The sequence below is a fragment of the Lepisma saccharinum genome, chromosome 9 (assembly GCF_977018435.1).
Source record: "Lepisma saccharinum chromosome 9, izLepSacc3.1, whole genome shotgun sequence".
In the NCBI taxonomy this organism is placed as follows: domain Eukaryota; kingdom Metazoa; phylum Arthropoda; class Insecta; order Zygentoma; family Lepismatidae; genus Lepisma; species Lepisma saccharinum.
Window position 1 is genome coordinate 3,897,454 of NC_139237.1, and position 20,182 is coordinate 3,917,635.

The 20,182-nt window shown below is 37.4% G+C and overlaps 1 protein-coding gene across 1 annotated transcript in view; it reads right to left on the bottom strand.

Annotated features, from left to right (window-relative positions):
• Nucleotides 1-14,099: 14,099 nt before the first annotated feature.
• Nucleotides 14,100-20,182, bottom strand: part of LOC145992314 (dipeptidase 1-like) — a 246,471-nt gene continuing 240,388 nt past the window's right edge. The window contains exon 12 of the mRNA XM_083128698.1: nt 14,100-14,771. Coding sequence (XP_082984824.1) covers nt 14,670-14,771 — 102 coding nt within the window. The 3' untranslated portion in view covers nt 14,100-14,669. The remainder of the gene's footprint in view (nt 14,772-20,182) is intronic.

Genomic DNA, 20,182 nt, shown 5'->3' on the forward strand with positions numbered 1-20,182 from the left:
AAGACCGTGAGTCACGCCTCCTGCACCTCCGAATCGAACTTCACTGTGATTGGAGGATCATATATTTCACAACACTTCCTAGTTTCAGAGCTACCAACATAATTTCGTAAGACGTTGGACTTAGAAAAAATCCATGCGACAGATTTTTTGAACATGACTGTACATACATGGCACAGTGGTTGGTATCCCAGCTCAAACTTCAGATTCTGTCCCGATTAGTCCATTCCAAATTAAAGTATGTTTTAATAACGCGTGATTTCCGTCTCTTTCACCCTCGCTGGTCAATTCACTGGCGTAACCAGAGGGGGCTGATGGGGCTACAGTCCATTCCGAAGTTTTGAGAAAAGTCAACATTTTCTAATAAATGCAGTGAAGAACTCAGGAAAAATCAGATGTAAATGCAAACACTCTTAAAATATCCCCAGATATCTCATTTTGACAGTGGAAAGTTCTAATTATATGAGATATTTTATTGTGTATGCCCCCTTAGAAGACAGCTATGTAGCATTCACATTTAGAGTTCCAGCTCCTCCCTAAAAATATGCTGCGTACGCCAGTGTATCAATTATAATGATAATGAACTGAAAACGAGGAACATAACCTGATATGTATAAAAATCACAAGCGTGATTTTGCCCCACCAGCGGTAAAAAGAAATGTTTTCACCTGTAGACGGGAGAAGAGGTGCTCACTAGAAATTGATAATTGTTAGAGCACTAAACAATGGATTGTGTCCAATTAATATTGCATGCTAATAAATGACGTTTGTCACTAACATTCAGGGAATTAATCATGAACGTTGTTTAAGCACTTCTAAGAGCAACCATATGTGCGTATCTAGCCTAGAAGAAGTAACAACTGAAAAAAAAATTAAATAAAGATTACATAATTCTGAATACAGAATATATGCCTATATATTCTGTATGTATTGCACCATTCCCTTATCCGCCTCAACACTATCAGCGAGTAGCATACCTTTTCACCAAACCGTAACCAGAAATATTGGGGAGGTCCAGGCAGGGGTGTCCATCCCCCAAGGCCAATGGCGCATCCTCCCTCTATAATAGTACGAGGATAATGCGTATGTGTATGTGTGTGTGTATATGATGGTGTGTACGTGTGTGTGTATGTGTGTGTGTGTGTGATGGTGTGTGTGTGTGTTTGTGTTTTGTTATTCTTGGAATTGTAATTTCAAAATTGAATGTATGTTTACACTTTTCAGAAGCAGTTTGAAATATATGGCTGATCTCTTCATATGACATCTCCCGATGTCTCTGAAGCAGTCCTCCGACGTCTCTTGGCTAAGAAAGAAAGAGCAGAGGCTAAATTGTGATGAGGGCTCTAAATACTTTGACAACTGTACAGTAAAACCGAAAACCTTATTACAAATAAAGAGTACAATTAAGAAAGTCCCCTTTTCAACTGCGACAAGAATACCACTTGCGGGGATGCTTCACTCGGTGAGTTCCACTTAACTGACAAAGTTGAAGAAATTAAACAAAAACGTGAAGTGAATCGAATTCAATAGTTTGTTTTTAGTGTCTGGTATATAATGCAATATATTTGTTTTAGTATTTCACTTCTGCATGTATTATTTCTAAAAATGAAACACAAATTTCACTTTCTGTACCAAAACTGTCAGATGTCACATTTTTAGCTGAAATATCACTACCCAGTGTGAAACTAAAAACAAAAACTTTTAGTGGATGTTATTTCCAGAATCCACAAACCGTGCACACAAAGAGAATTTTCCATACTGCCACATCAAGTGTCTAATCGGAAAGTATACTTAATCTACCATAACAGAGACGCCAGAAGCAAAACTGTTCCGTTCTTTTTTCGCGCGTCCGGCATCATGTGGGCGTCAAGCTTAAATAGGCCTTGCCTTTGTTTTTGAACATCTTGAATTCTATTTTCGACGAGCGTTCTGACAGACGTACAATGGTAGATATACATTTTCTTTTGTTTCGTTGTCCTTCAAATTGCTCGTTACTGATTTTCAATTTCAGCAAAATACTGCCTTGAACTCCTGATGTTCTAATAACATAAAAATGTAAAAGTTTTGAGAATTTGGAATTTCGAAAATGTAATTCTGAATGATTTTCTTGCTCCTTGCAGAAATTACGTTACGTTTGGTTAACTAAAGAATAATTATTGATTTGGTTCATTTTACCTCGCATTTCTGCCACTTTTGACTATTTGCGAAGATGGCGATGAGTGACGATGTGATGAAAGTGATAAATGGACACTCAAAAACACCCATGCTCAGGCCGGGATTCGAACAAGAGGCCCCTGGTGTTGTAGCTCGATGTGCTAACCACAATAGTAATTGGAAACAGTTTTACTTTATTTTCTCTATAACTGTATGAAGTCACGTTAAACGCATCATACGTGTATATTGAAAATGGCATAACAGGTAGATGACAGTTCAATATTAAAACAGCAGTCTTAAATATCCCATGATAGTAGTTATATGATTATTAGAAAACGGATTTTAAGGTGCATCACCTTCCCAAAAATATAGCTATTTTCGCTTGAGATATGTATTTTAGGACATGGAATCAAGTACTTTCTGGTGTTTTTGGAAATGTGAGAACGTGCAGAGACGATGGCGGGCAGAATTTGATGTATGGGCTTCTTGGGGGATTTTGTGAAAGTTTGTACCACTGCTTTCATCCATCTTTCGTCCGCTACTGATTTCTTCCTGCCACACCGTCCCAGATCACACACAGTTCCATCCCTCTCAAACTTGTCGCGTAATTTCGTCATTGTTACACTTGACGGTGGCGCAGTATCAAATTCTACCCGCCATTGTCTCTGCACTTCTTTCTTGTTCTCACATTTCCAAAAAACACTTTAAAATCCACTTCCGTTGCTCAACGGAAAGGTTCTCAGCCATCTTGTCAATTACTTGTCACTACTGGCAACTGAACTGAAATTAAAGAAAAACAAATGAATGGCAACAAGCACTAATCGTGACAGATCCAGATATAAAAAGTTCCATCAGGTTATCTATAACACTTTCTCTGTTATTAACATTCAAATAGTTTAAACCTCTTTGTGGGACACTTTGTATAGTTATTCTCGCTTCAGGCCTCCATCAAGAAGATCCTGGGTGCGAGCCTGGCTGTGTCAATATGCGACAAGAAATAGAGACAAATCCTGTCAAACAAGCAGCAGTGAGAGCAGGATGAGAAAACAAAAGGAAAAATCTCAGCAGAGATGCATGTTTATTTCAGTTTTTTTCTGAGCGGAAGTTCCTTCGTGAAAGGCTAGCAAGTGCTTAATTCATCGCCAGGGACAACGAACCGCCTGGGACAGATTCGACCGTCAACCGTACACAATAAAACACGGAGACGCAGGGGACCGGGGTGAAATGTTGCCGTCTTCCTTTTGGAGGATGTTTCAGGTGAGAGGCTCTATGCGGAAAGGAAGTGCGTAAATTTTCCACGCATAATGGTTCATCCGGAGACGCACACGTGTCTCGTAAAGGGATTCCTGGCAAAGTGTCGAACATGGAACATATTTTGACTTGTTCCTCGTTAATTAAAGTGAAATCTGAGGCGTAAAATTTCGACAGCGTGTCATGACATGTCACTGGAAATGGTTGTGAATAGGATAATTAATTTTTCACTTAGAAGAGAACACCACTCTCAACTTTAACGATTTCTTTTTCGCACCTACAACTTTAATTTGTAATTTACACTCAGAGACACTAATTTACAACCGGGTTAGAACTTACATATTCGTCAACGAAGAATGTACAGTCACAGACAAAAAAGTGACATTAAGGTCCTTAAATGCTCGCTTCCCTGCAATGCGTTACGTATATCCAAATCTTAAAATCAGTGTATTATAACAGCAACTTTTCATTGGCAACTTATACCACCGTCGTAGATTTAGGCAATACCCACAACGATTTGTAGAGAAACGAGCATTTCATGATCTAGGTGTCCCTTTTTTCTTGCCGGTGACTGTACATGTTAATTTTTCTCCATCACATATACAGACTACTGTATTTAAGTCAAATATCTGTAAAAAATATAAAACGGGAAATACATTTCTATCGTAAAGTTTCGTCAATACTGCGAGATACCATACTCTTAATATATTGATTAATTGAAATTATTGCTGGACGTATAGTGACACCTTATAAATGCGTGGACACAGGGTGTATTTTTTTCCTCCTTTGCCAGATTTTGTTCCATGTTTATTAAAAGAGTGTATGTGAGGATTTTGCAATACCAGACTGATGCCAGTAGTGTGGCCTAAGTTGTGATTTCTTCCTTTCTTACTGTTATTTTCTTTTTTATTCTCTTTTATCTCTTTGTTTGAACTTTTCTTTCATTTTCAATTTTCTTCCCATTTCTCTATTAGTATATTACTTTGTTGTCTTTCTCTCATTCTTCTTATATTTTTTCTTCTATATAACGTACTTACATCTTTCTTGGTTTCTCTTGCTTCCTCCTTCACTATCTCCAGGTTTGTACTTAAGTTTCCTCCTTCTCCTTTCACTGGCTTGCTCTCTTTCTCTCTCTCACTCTCTATCTATCTATCTATCTATCTTTTGTTTCCTCCTTTTTCTGTCTCTCTTCTTGAAATTATATTTCCCTTCTTTTTTCTTTCTTTCTTACTGATTCGCTTCTTTCTGTCTACATCTGACTTTGTACTAAATTTTCCCTTTCTCTTCATTTCATTCTCAAATCTCTTGCTTCGTTTTCTTCTATCTCTTCATTTGTACTTATATTTTCCCTTCTCTCTCTTTCCTTGTATGTTTCCCTTTCCTCCTCTATCTCAAACCTTGCACTTACTTTTTCATTTTTCTTTGTTTCATCTTTCTCTATATTTTTCTTTATACTTCTATTTCACTTTCTCCTTTCTGTTTCTCTTTTTCTATCCCTTGCATTTGTACTTGTCTTTCTCTTTCTTTGTTCCTTTCTTTGCCTCTCATTGTTTCTCTTCTTATGGTACTGCTTCCGTTTATTTTTCTCTTTTTCCTTCTTTCTTCCCATTTACTTTCTCGTTCTTTTTTATTTCTTACTTCGTGCCTTTCTCTTTTTCTATCGTTTCTCTTATTCTCATTCTCTGTCACGTTATAATTTACATGCTTTTATTTTTATCTCGGCGATGAACATAACAATGTGTAGAAAAACGTTTTGACTGGTTCTCTTAATAGATTCTTTAACAGATTGATTGAAAGGCTGCGGATTCGGTCATTGAGACTGTGTAGTCTAACGCTATGTCCAACGTGGATACGGGCAGCGCGGTGCGTGCGGTGCGATGCGAGCAACGCGGCAGTCGTATCCGATCAAACCTGTAGTCAGCAATGAGCCCGTCCTACGTGGACACGTTACGCGTGCGATTCGTCCGCTCGCAACGCACGCAACGTTTGATTTTCAAACAGGTTTGTTTTGTATCGCATTTGCCGTCCGGTGGCGAGTCGCCGAGAAAGATGGAAGGGCTTATTGCAGAAGTGCAAAGAAGAAATGTGTTGTGGGATAAAACAAACCCCCGTTACAAAGATCGTTTAATTGTTGATAAGGAGTGGGATTCCGTAACAGTTTTCACGTTTTAAGTATTTGAAAGTCGTGAGTGGATGAACAAAAACATCAAATTGTATTAACTGAGAAGGAATCACAGAATACGGTTCATACATTTTCTGCTGCTCTCGAAGCGCGGTTGTTTGCCTTCGAGAGCTGTAGTTCCTGTCCATCACATTTTCGTCCAAGACGTTTACAAGAGAATCTTTTTCTATGTCAATTATAACATTATGCAGAATGCGAATTGCTTTAACAATATGAACAGCATGCTGTACACTACATTCAATTGGTTTCAATAGGATCCTAAATTTCGCAGAACTTATGCCGAAAGCACACTCCACTGTCATTCGAGCACGCGATAAACGATAATTGAAATATGACGCGGCTGCATTATTTGAACTCTTCTTTTAGAATATGGTCTCATAAGATATGTTCGCAATGGAAATGCTTCGTCTCCTACAAACACAAATGGGTCTTTTTGATGGAAGTTGGACAGCTGCAAATCTTTTGGTAAGAAACCATTTTCGACATTTTGATAAAGTGCTGAGTTAGAATATACACCAGCATCACTTTCTTTGCCATATGCACCCACATCGATCATTAAAAATCTGTACCTTGCATCAACAACGGCCAAAAGCACCGAACTGGAAGCCATGTTCGTCGCAACTGCACATCACAATCGCACGCAGTAACGTTGGACACTCCCGGCGTTCACGCACATATCTGCGGTGCGGCGCTCGCATCACACCGCACGCACCACGCTGCCCGTATCCACGTTGGACATAGCGTAAGAGACTTTGTGAACAACCTTATATTTACTACTCGCGTACTTTCGACGTGGCCAAGGCAACGTCTTGTACGCTCGCATGCGTGACCTTCAGCCACTTTGTGGGCGTAATCATATTATAGATGGGGTAAAATGTCTGCATGTTGTATTGGATGAAGGGGAACAAGTGTATAAGTTCACTAATTTGAAAAGTTTAGAAAGTAACTTTATGTGTGTATGGGCTCTAATAAGGCACAAATATTCAAAGTATTATTGTTTATTTTCTTAATAATAAACTGAATAAGTAATAACAGTTTCAAGATTATTAGCTGGATGTCTTGCATAAACGAATTCAATAGCGACACTAAATTGGAAATGCAATATTTACGTCTTTTGTCATTTTCACATTTTTAAACGTAATTGGAAAATTATTGTCTTCCTTTATTTCCCTCAAATTCCTACCTTGCCTCTGTAATAAATTCTGACGCTTGAATTTTGAAATACGAAAAGTCTAGCATAATTCACTTACAGTAGTTTGCAGGGTGAAAATAAACTTTCTTTAAGTTCCCTAGCGACATCCATTTCCATGGTGAACAACAAGCACCGCAAACTCTCTAAGTAATTGTATGTTATTATACCTCTAAACATTTAAAAACAACCACGATGTAGATATTTTCGTATTGAGTTTACCAATATATACGCAAGTAATTGTGTCTGGGCTGAAACTCCTTGTGTAGATGTCACCCTTGTTTGAGGCACCTTTTTGAACCAGGAATTGATTCATCTGTGTGATCTGTGAGAAATATAATGTATTTAGCTACACAATTCAGAATTGAAGGAAACAATGTGTGCTGCAAAAAAATGTGCGTGGCAACGGTTGCTAAGGACGTTAAAAAAGAGCATTTTCACCCTTAAGGGAGAGCTAATTGAGCGATTTTTTAATTTTCTCGGCCTTTTGGGACGATTTCATGGGGGGTCGTAATCGGGCATTTTTCGCCTCCGGGGCTTCCTTCATGGAGAACATTTATGTTAGTGAGTCAGTGGGATTGGGGCTATATATATAAGGACTCGGGTACTTTCGACGTGGCCTTTGGCCACGTCTTGTACGCTCGCATGCGTGACATTCGGCCACGTTGTGGGCGCAATCATCTTATAGATGGGGTTCTTCATAGAACTTAATGACTTGGAAAATGTCTGCATGTTGTATTGGATGATGGGGAACATATGTATAAGTTTGAAAAGTTTAGAAAGTAACTTTATATGTATATGGGCTCTAATAAGATACAAATATTCGAAATATTTTTATCTATTTTCTTCATAATGAACTGAGTAAATAATAACCGTTTCAAGATAAGTAGTTGGATGCTTTGCATAAACGAATTGAATAGCGACTAAATTGAAAATTCAATATTTACGTATTTTGTTAGTTTCACATTTTTTAACGTAATTGGATAATAACTGTTTTCCGTCATTCCCCTCAAATCCCTACCTTGCCTCTGTAATAAATGCTGATGCTCGTATTTTGAAATTCGAAAAGTCTAGCATAATTCCCTTACAGTAGCTTCCGGGGTGAAAATAAAATTTCTTTAAGTTCCCTAGCAACGTCCGTTTCCATGGACAACAACAACAGGCACGGCAAGCTCTAAGGAATTGCATGTCATTATACCCCCTAAACATTTAGTTAAAACAAGCACGATGTAGATATTTACGCATTGAGTATAACGTAATTGTATCTGGGCTGAAACTCCTTATTATGTAGATGTCACCCTTGTTTCAGGCACCTTTTCAAAGCCAGGAGTTCATTCATCTGTGTGCTATTGATCTGTGAGAAATATAATGTATCTCGACAATTAAGAATTGAAGGAAACAATGTGTGCTGCAAAAAAATTTCCGTGGCAACGGTTGCTAAGGACGTGAGAAAAGGGCATTTTCACCCTTAAGGAAGGGCCGATTGAGCGATTTCTTAATTTTCTCGGCCTTTTGGAACGATTTCATGGGGGGTCGTAATCGGACGTTTTTCGCCTCCGGGGCTTCCTTCATGGAGAACATTTATGTCAGTGAGTCAGTCAGTCAGTGGTGGGATTGGGACTTTATATTTATTGGATGAGTCGCACGTTGTTAATTTCCACATAATCATTCATTTGCAATCAATACACAAAAGTTCTCAAAAAATGTGTTTTTAGTATTGTTTAAAGCACTAGACGCTGGATAATATCCAATTAATCTTGCATGCCAATGTAGAACTATTGTTATTAAACTAACAACGCCCTGGCGTCTATACTCATAGTCAGCATAGTCCTCTGTGACACTGGTGTCTTGTCCTGTCCATGTGTATTCTTTATTGTCCTTTGAATAATTTCAGGGGTGTAAGGGGTAAGACTCTTCACAAGACACAGAAATGTCAACCTCACTTCCACGTCGTACACCCTGGCAAGACAAGGAAAAAAAAGGGGGAATTTTCGAGAGGAATCGCAAGGTTTGTCAGCCAAGGAGGCGAAATTTTTATTAGAAAAGTTGACCTGCAAGAGCACATCGAAGTGTTTCTTATCTAAATCCCCACGAAATATTTCCAGGAGGAAGTTTTCTTCTGGTGGAGAAGACAAGCATGCTGTAACGGATTGCGACACGTGCATTTATTCCTTTCTCAAATACGGTTCCCGTCAGCCCTGCTCAATGTTCTCTTGGACTGCGAAGATTTTATCTTTCAGTGAAGCTCCTGCTTAAGATGGAGAAGCGAACGTGCGCCCAGAATGAAAGACAAACTTGTTCTTTCTTCCTAAGTCTTTTGCACCAGACACGAACTCAAGGAATTCCACACTAATGCCAAAAGACTCCCTCCGACTACATCTTTCTCTAGATTCCCCAGTCGGGATACGATTAAACTAGCTTATATGTGATTCAAGGGGCGTACTTTGCAAAGGATACTCATGGAGTCGAATTGGAGATTCAGTTTAATCGCTTTGTAGAGAGAAAACAGTTATTTTGTCTTCCAGTCTTTCCCTCACTGTAAAATTCTACTATTCCACTCTTCTATCTGTCGACCTCCGTAGCGGAGTGGTTAGGACAGCGCACTACGACTCCACGGAGCCTTGGTTCGAATCCACGATTGGGCATTTATGTTCTTTGTGAGTGCCCCTTCATCAATTTCATCACATCATCACTCATTCTCACCGTCACCATTAGCCTAAAGAGGCAGAAACGCGACATAAAAAGTAAATAAACAAATATTCAATCCGAGTTAAGAAATTATATTTTTGAAGAAGCCATAAAATACCTGCTACATAGGCTTCGCAGTTCAAACATTTACGGTATTCAAGTAGAAAAAAAATAACCTCACAATTCATCATATGATGTAGATAATATTAACATAAACATAATGTGTTAACATTTATTACATTACCTCGCGAAATATGTTAAAATACTTGCAGCTCTATGCAATCAACTTTCAACACTTGTTTTAATTTATTACAGCAAGTCATTTTAACCCATTACGGTCCATTTTTCTCGACTTTTATCTTGAAAGTTTTGATTTTTTATTTACTGATAATCATTACTCGTATATGTAAGAAATACAGAATGTTGATGATTGATCAGTTTTCCACAGTTTTTTAACGTATAAAGTATCATACGCTAGACATTAACTAACTAAACTAACTCTCTAGCCTTCTTAAACCCGAAGGTTCAAAGCATCAGCTACACAAAACATCTTCCGTATCCTGAGGAAGATCTATAGACTATTTTCCATTTCTAATACCGATTTCTTTTACGTCCATCTCAACGTTGTTTCCCCATCTTCGTCTTCGACTTCCTACTGGTGACTTACCTTCAGGTTTTCCAACAAGAATCCTGTAAATGCTTCTTTCTTCTCCCATTCGTGCCACATGGCCTGCCCACCTAAGTCTTCTTCATTTAATCATTCTAATAATAGCCGGATACGAATACAAATGCAGTTCTAAATTATGTAACCTTCTCCACTCACCTGTCTCCTCATCCCTTTTAGGTCCAAATATGTTCCCAAGGATCTTCTTTCCAAATACTCTTAATTTATGTTCCTCTTTCAATGTGAGGGACTAAGTTTCATATCCATATAATACTACAGGTAAAATTACTGTTTTGTATATTTTAACTTTCAGTTTCTTAGATATTAAACGAGAAGACAAAAGTTTATGAAGAGAAAACTATCATGCATTTCCTGAATTAATCCTACTTTTTATATCCTCTTTAATATAATTTTCACTTTTTAATATTACTCCTAAGTATTTGAATTTGGAAACTGGTTCAAACGAGTTGTTATCAATAATTAGCTTTTGATTATTACCTAACACTTAGCTGCTTTGTAAAATATTTTAGCATTATTCTTAATTGTATTCACATCCTCCCCCAGTAAGTCTACATCATCTGCATATGCTAACAGCTGAGTCAAACCGTTTAATTTTAGTCCATAGTTAGATTCTTTTACCTTCCTAACAGGGTATTCTAAGGCAAAATTAAAGAGCAATGGAGATAATGCATATCCTTGTTCTAACCCATCATAAAGTGTCAAAAGCGAAAATGTTGGGAAATCCCATCGTTCGCACATCAGCCCGTAAGAACGTGCACACTAGTGACCTCTTTACACGACCTTTGAACTAATTAGAAGGCTACCAGCCACATTCCACGATTACCACATTATAAAGCAGGCACATTTCACAGTTTAACGTGAAAAACAGTGTTTGAATTATTGTGGCACTTACAGCGTTTACCAATTTTAGTCTTGAATTGTAAATTTGTCAGACACATTAATACCCACACGAATTTTATTTTCTGTTTCACTGGTGCACACTTTTATCATATTATCAAGCTTCTTAGGTATTCCAAACTCGACTAATATATTATATATCTAATTTATCTCTTTTGACTGAATGATATGCTTTTTTGAAATCAATGAATAGCTGATGGACATTTTGATTAAATTCCCACTTTTGCTCAAGTGTCTGTCTGATGTGAAAAATGTGATCTGTCATTGATCTGTTACGTTTAAATCCACATTATAATCACCTATAATTTCATTAGCTTGTTAAGAGAATGTTAGATAATATTTTATATGTTGTTGAGAGTAGAGAAATTCCACAGTAATTATTGCAGTTCATTTTATCGCCTTTTTTAAACACAGGAACAATTATGGATTCTTTCCACTGTTGAGGAATTTCTTCTTTATTCCATATTAAACAAATTAATTTATAAATTTGATATATTAGCAAATTTCCACCATATTTAATTAACTCAGCTGGTATTAAATCAATCCCAGGTGGTTTGTTATTCTTTAACCTTTTAATAGCATCTTTAACTTCAGTCAAGTTAGGTTCTGGAACTAAAGGTTCTGCTGTGTGGACTTCATTTGCTTCAGACTTATCTCCTACATGGACATTTAAAAGGTCATTAAAGTATTTATTCCATCTATTTAAAAAAACGCTTGTATCAGCCAAAAAATCACCTTCTTTATCTTTTATCCAGTTTACTGTAGGTTGCCACCCCTCTCTAAATTCATTTACACTTTTATATAATACTCTGATTTTTTTCTATTTGCTGTTTGTTTCAATTTCGTTAATTTTGTTTTTCAAGCAATCTCTTTTCTTACTTCTAAACGTGAGGATAACTTTTCGCTTTATTCTATCATAATTGCTTAGATTTGTATCATCAGAGTTATTTAACCACCTAAGTTTAGCATTACTTCTTATTTCTAATAGGTTATGACATTCATCATCAAACCATGGCTTACTTTTTCTTGGTTTATGGTATCGTATACTTTCTTTAGCTGCTGATTCTATTGCATTACGTATGTGCTCCCAAATCTTATTTACGTCTGTTTCATTTATATTTTCATCATCATTTAAATCCTGCAAAGTATCAAATCTATTTGATAGTATGCCTTCTTTTGTCAATAAGAATATAATCTGTCTGATTATGAGTTCTACAATCTGGAGAAGACCAGGTTTATTTATGAATATTTTTATGTTGAAAAGTGGTAGTTTTCACAATTAAATTCTTTGAGGTTGAAAAAGTAATTAATCTTATATAATTATCATTAGTTAATTCATGAAGACTTTCTTTACCAATAGTAGGTTTAAATGCCTCCTCTTTACCGATCTGTGCATTAGAGTCACCTAACAGAATTTTCATGTCATACTGGGAACATTTATCAAAGACCTGTTCTAACTCTGCACAAAAATCATCTTTAGTATTATCATCTTTATCTTCCGTTGGTGCATGAATGTTTATTAAAATAATTTTGCACCACCTACCCTGTAAAACTGCATATGATATCCTATCATTAATAAATTCTACTGTTTAAAGGGCCGAGATAATTCTATTATTTATGAAGAAGCCTGTTCCAAAATTATGATTTTCAGTACCACCATAGAAAAAAGTATAATTTTTAGTTTTACAATTCCCTTCTCCTGGCCACCTAACTTCCTGGACAGCTACTACATCTAATTTATACTTAACTATCTCATTAACTGTACACTGAAATGCCCCAGGCCGGTAAAGGCTCAGAACATTCAAGGAGCCTAATTTAATATCCTTATTCCTAATATAGATCTTATCCTTAGTCCAGGGACCTCCCAAAGTAGTCCCCACCCGGAGATCCGAACGGGGGACTATTTTACCTCCGGAATATTTTACCTTGGGAACATCCTTGGCCTCATATTACTGATTCTTGACATGTCTTTTTACAGTGCAGAGTAGTCGGGTCTACTACGCTATGCGTTAAGGATTACAAAATAAATTTTAGGGTGTGATTCAACATTACACTTTACACACACTGTGCACTGTGGCGCAAATTAAGGGAGGGCAGTTGCCTCCCCACTTTTTGCCACATTTGCCCCTGCACTATGATAAACCTTATGTACCAAGGGAAAGTGAACTGTTCATGTCCCCCCCCCCAACAGTTTTGGAAAATTGCATCATCCCCCAGTTTGGAACCAGCCGCCGCCATTGACTGAGCATATTTGCCGCACTGACCACACCCATGCTTACTATGTTCCTCATGACGAAGATGAACTCGGCCTTAACTGCTCTTATCTCAATACTTGTTCCTGCAAGATACATCTTACCAATTCTCTCATAGTTTACATTACACTCGCTATCAGCACAATAATTGATTCATTTGGTGTATTTTATTTCTGCCACTTTTGGCTAATGACGAAGATGAGCATGATGGTATGAAATCGACAAAATGAACAAACATGATCATGCCGGGATTCGAACCCGGAACCAATGGTGTCGTAGCACACTGTGTTAACTACTCTGACATGGAGTTCGACACAGTTCCATCAAATGCACCAGAAAACAGAAATACAACGTGAAACACCAATCCAATTGTAATCTAGAACCGTTCTCTTCCTCTATCACATACAGAATAATGCAAGTGATGAGCAGTCAGCAGTGGTACTCGTTAATGCACAGCATGTGAAATATACGCTCTTATCAAACATCTCCTGGAACATATGTGTACATATATGCACCGTTTTAACCAACTAGACGCGTGAGTGGAGAGTCAAAAACTGCAGCGAAATAAACGGGGCTATTGAGAAGTGCAGTCATGGACACTTAAGAGTTGTAACGATGTCATTGAGAGTCAATAGGATTGTAACCACGAGGTGTCCATGAGTGCACATGAACATAGGTGTAGACATTTTTCAGGATTTACAAATGTGTCTCAAAGAAAAAGAACCACTACAAATTTCAGAGGGAGCAAAAGTCGAACAATGGAACAATGAAGCTGAGAAAGTAGGCAAAGGTCCGTGTTAGATATGATGATCATTTATTATTCCAACAAATTAAACATATATATTATTGTGATAATTGCGATAACAATAATAGCACTATTATAAAACTTTCCGACAAATGTAGACAAATGTGGTGATTTTTGTAGTGCAGACAATACCGCAATAATTTTATATTTTCGTTCTATTTATCACTTTATTGTCACTTCCTTATCTATTTACAACGTGTCTGCTCGTTATATTCAGGCACCTTGTTTACTTTCCTCCACTTCTGTGTAGAACGTTGGGTAGTATATTACTATGAATTACATCTTAGAACCTGTTGTTCTTCATGTTGATAAAAAATAATGCTAGTTGACATTATAACTCCGAACTGTTACGCACTTCTAGATTTGTCTCTTGAAAACAACCTCACTCGGCACCCATGAGTATAAATTATTGAACGCATGTCCGGACTCTATTGTTGGCTGTTTTACGCACTTCCGCTTGCCTTTGTTTTCACTGCTGAAGGCATAAAAATGATTCCTAACTTCTCCTCCAAGCAATGGCAGTGAGTTGAACTTTAGAGAATTTTAATTCCGCGGTCCTGTGATTCGTATCACGTGACTGGATACCTGCAGTAGGTCTTCCCGTACATGTCCTGAGGAGGGATGATGTCCTCCAAGGGTAGAACTTCGGAGCTTACCCACTCGTCTTTCACCTGCAAAGATACATAAAGAGTACCATCAGTTCAGAATCTGCTTGTGTGCAAATTATAGCAACTATTATACATAGAGGGTGTCCCAAAGATTTTGTCAAAAAGTTTGGAAGATATTTAGGGCTTGAAGCAAGAAAAACTATGTCAATATGGAGCTTGATGTTGATTTTTTCAAGTTCTCTGGGCAAGAGACATATGGCTAAAGTGAAGCAAGTGAAGTCTGTGGCATAAACAGATATGAAATAACAATAATGGCCATAACAGAGTAGTAAGGGCTTATCTTTGTGAGTAAATTCCTGTTCCCCTACTATTTTTTTTCTAGCTGGGGTCATAAATGATTGTTTTTGTACGTTTCAGCTTGTTTTCCATAAATTAAAATTATGGGTGCGTCATTACATTTGCCATCAGTTTCCACAAATGTTATGGGGAATAAACACCATAACACATAATAATAATAATGTGTGGGACAGGACTGTTTAAGAAACGAACTTTGGTGCTTGTCTTGTCATCAATTTAATCTAATCATCACCCATGCGCAGCGTCGCGATCAGCCCGAAGTGGCAGACAGGGAAACTAATAAACACAAACAATACACTACATAGGTTTAGTGAAAATGTAGATTTGACTAGACGTATCTACATTGTAAACTACTAGTAGTAATATTTCTCCGTTTTTAAACCAGGCATGCAGAATCTGAAGTAGAAAATGATAACTGCGGGAAAGTTTGGTCGAGCCTTGGGCTAGTTGGGTGATGCTTATATAGTTTAACATGGTGAGAATGAGACAGCTGGGCAATACTTTGCAACAACAATATACGAGCTTCGGGTGATACCATCCCCCCTCACTTCGAGCACTGTACGAATGTAAATAGTTGACGTTGAAAAAATATCACCCTTTACTTCCAGAAGTAAAGGAACACCGGAACTCACGTTAGGCTAAAAATGACCCCGCTAAGAGAGCTAATGCTTTTTTCAACCTACATTTCCTTCTCTTGTAACATGACAGCGAGAAGCTTCAAAATCTATAAACTTAGTAAAATTCTAATTTTACAGCACAGTTATTCGAAATACGAGCAATAATGAATATAACAGTTCTTCTAGAAGTGTATTAACATTTGCCATTTAATGGAAATCCAGTTAAATTGTATTCTCGCACGTGGGCTGACAATAAGTGTCAAGTCAATTAGGTACGAACACAATATTAAATGTACTTGTCTACATGTAATAATATTTATATATACAGAGTGTTTATAAATGAATAGTGCGGCGGTTTAAAAAATTAATAATAATTTTATTTATTACCTTAGACGGGAAAAACTTACACCGTAAGCAGCGGCAACTGCCCAACTGTCCAAGTTTCTCATGCGCCACCAGCAGTTTGCTTTTCATGCTTACTGCGGGGTGCTTACGGTGTAAGTTTTGCCCGTGTAAGGTAATAAATGTTCTATTATTAATTTTTGAAACCGCACCATTCATTTATAAACACACTGTTCATATAATTGAGACGTTTAACAAAACTTCAATTTCTGAATTTTCGTAGCAATTTAAAGTCTACTTTATTAAATTCAAAAACTATTCCATTGAATCTTGCGATCGAATAATTTCTAGCTTTTCTTCTTAAACTTTTCTCACACGAATGGTATATATGTGCAGAAAATATAACGGTCATATAAAGTTCATCCACTCTTCAAATGGATTTTTAATTTTGAAAGAGCTGAGTTTTACGCAAAAAAAAAAGTTGAGAGATCTCACCGAGAAAGTTAATTTTACAAATATTTCAGAGAAATGTATCCCTACGGGTATTTTGTTTTGCTTTGATACGAGTCTCTAATGTAAAATCTGCTGGAGCTACATGTATATGATTGCTTAATTCTAGATACCATTGTATCATTTGCACATGTTACAAAGAAGGGAAAATTAAAGTAAATACTACAGGCGAAATGTTAGAACTCGGACATGTCTAAAACCCTTTTCAGAATAAGAGGTGTATCAAATGAAAAATGTATGTTTTATGGTAGAATACTTCAACAACGTAAATTCGTAGGAATTCAACAGTTTGCTGCACGTGATACAAGAGAAACGAAGAATACAGGAGTATCCTCCAGCCATAAATGATTAATATTTTACTGTGTTGGAAGTGTATGATGGGTTTAGGAGGTGGTTGATTAGATTTGATTTGATTTGATTTGTTGTTTTAAGTCCATTTTATGCACAGTAAGGCTAATCGGGACTGAACCTACAGTTTAAAGTGTGATCCGAAACACTTGTGCTTCTACCGAGGAGGTGGTTGAGGAATGCTAGAAATTGAATGCGTGAAATCGGAAGACTTGTTTAAAAAAAACACTTCCGAAATTCACATCCCCTTACATTAACCCAGCACAACACGGCTTTCTTCCAAATTCTTCATGCCTTACCAATCTGTCTTCTATGCAATCCTATGCCATAAAAGCAATTACTAATCGTAATCAGTTAGATGTTGTTTACTTTGATCTGTGCAAAGCTTTTGATTCAGTGGATCACCACTACTTACTGCATAAATTTTCTAACAGATTTTAAATCACTGGAAACACGTTAAAATTAGTGAAAGACTATCTAAGAAATAGACAACAACGCGTTATACTTCCTGGAACTCATTCTAACTGGCTTCCTGTTATATCTGGTGTACCGCAAGGAAGCGTTCTTGGCCCTTTGTTATTTGTATTACATCTGGATGATCTCACAGACCTCTTTAATTCTCCCATCTCAAGCACAATTCTAATGTTTGCCGATGATTGCAAGATTATGAGAGAAATAAAACAGCCATCAGACATGCAAATTCTCCAAAATGACATTAACAGATTCTCTGAATGGTGTAAGCGATGGAAACTGTCCACAAACCCTTCTAAATGCTCTTACATAACAATTTCATTCAAAGAAAACATTCTTGAAGGCAATTATACGCTCACCGACCTCCCTCTAGCAAAAGAAGCACGACACCGAGATCTAGGTATCCTCATAGATTCTAAACTAACTTTCGATAATCACATATCAACCATCACAAAAAAGGCAATGCGTATGCTAGGCCTACTTTACAAATTCACCGAAATCAATAACCCGAAAGCACTTTCCATTTACTTCAAGATATTTGTGTCCCCCATTCTAGAATATTGTTCACCAATCTGGAACATGGCTGCCCATTCTCATACCTCCAAGATCGACAGCGTTCTCAGCTTTTTCCTCTCCATCGTTCGATATACAGTGCCTGCCCTAAGACACCTGCCTAAGAGAGATCTGCTTGTAAAACTGCATATTAATACTCCAGAAACTTGTAGATACATTGCAGATATGAAATTGCTATATAAGATTATAAATGGAAACTTAAGATGCAGCATCCCACTCCACGAACTCTCACTCAGAGTGCCTAGACATAAAACACGGAGCAAGGAAACTTTCCACACTACAACTCCCAGGCTCTCACTCATACAACGTTCACTATTCCATAGGCTACCGAATCAGTTCAATATAATCTCAAACCAAATAGATATATTCACCTCATATTCATTTTTTATCAGCAACATAGAAAAAATTGTACTGATCTTTTTACCTTGGTACTTTTTTTGGCTTGTTTTATTTTTGTTTATTTTATGTTATTCGTTCTTTTGTTTTTAATCTTAGTCTATTGTTTTATTGTTGTTTCTTTCCGGTTTAAAATGGCTTCTGCTGTACTGGAAATTTCAATAAATAAATAAATAAATAGCTTTGATAATTTGGAAGATTTGTTTAGGTGCATGGTGGATGGTGGATATGTAATACACACATAAATCTTCAATAACTTTCTTTGGGTGGTGGAATCAGCACTTGAACAAATTGGTGTGGGTTGAAACTCTGAACTCTTGATTGCATTCAAAGAAATGATGGTGCATGACCATGAGGTTGGAGATTATGAGTGTTTCAGCGAGAGAAAAAAACGTCAGTTCACTCTTGGCAGCTAAGGATCTTCCCTAACAACACGAAATTTCAGCCTCAACGTCTCCCCTTTCAAGAGTCCAATCTTCGTACGCAATTTTATCCTCCACCCCTAGGGAACTTATCACTTCCATTTGTATTACTTGATATTTTACACACCTTCTCTGCTATGCCAGGTTAATGTAGGTATGCGGTGGAAATGCCATGACGTAATAAGAGTAAAGAAGACGTAACACAAAGATAGATCGATACCTTACCAAGAACTCGAAGCCTAGCGAGCCTCACTGATGGCGCAGTGGTAAGGTCGTCGCCTTGTTGTCGTCATCGTCCCGGGTTAGATATCCGGTGAAGGTCATATCGGTTCAGATTCCACTTTTAACAGTAGGTCCAGTCCCGATTAACCTCTCTGTGAGTAAAGTTGACTTAAAGCAAGCATTTAATCAATCGAACCCTAGCACACTACGACAACCACTTCACAAGGAGGACCGGTTCCAAATTCTCCAATCAGGTATATCGACACAAAATCCTGCAGCGACATTTGATATTTGTCTTCGACAAATGCGTAAAAGATTAAAAGACAGACATCAGGAAGGGGAACTGATGAACATCGAAGACGGCCTTAATTATAAATAGACAAACAATGCTTTACATTAAAGAAATAAGAAGGTTTTATTTTGTTTGACATTAATTCTTATGATGTCATGCAAGCGGAGATAAATAGAATTTGTCTTTTCCTTCAAAAGGACAGTTTGTAAACAATGAGAACAAATCAGGAAGTTATTAATTGCCAAACGACGACCGGAAGGAAATTTACATACATACACACACATGTGTGTCTGTGCGTGTGTGTGTACCGTCCCGGGCACTTTCTGGTTATAATAACTCCATTTACTATAAATACGTTCATTACAATACAGAAATGTCAGCGACTATACCATAGGCACCGGCTTGCGGAGGAAGACACTTTCTCCCTCCCCGCCCCTAAATTCATGTAGAAGGACACATTTTATGTATATTTACATATATAAAGTATTGTTTATGCCGGTCTTGTCCCACCAAATTTATATTAAGTTGATATGTTTTATTTTACTTCGCTTTTGTGCCACTACTGACTAATTTGCGAAGATGGGGATGAGTTTGGTTTGGTTTTAGTTGGTGTTTGAAGTCCACTTTATGCAAAGTAAGGCTAATCGAGACTGGACCTACAGTTTAAAGTGGGATCCGAACCACTGCGCCACGTGCCTCCACCGGGTATCAAACCCGGGACCCCTTGAAAACATGATGAGAATGAGTAATGATATGAGGAAATTGATGATTTGACACTTACAAACATCCATGCCCAGGTCAGGATTCGAACCCGGGACCTCTGACGTCGTTGCGCGATATGCTAACCACTCGGTTGGCCAAACACAAGCATACACACAGAAACATAGAGAGGTGGGGAATGTGTATTTGAAAGGTGGATCATCG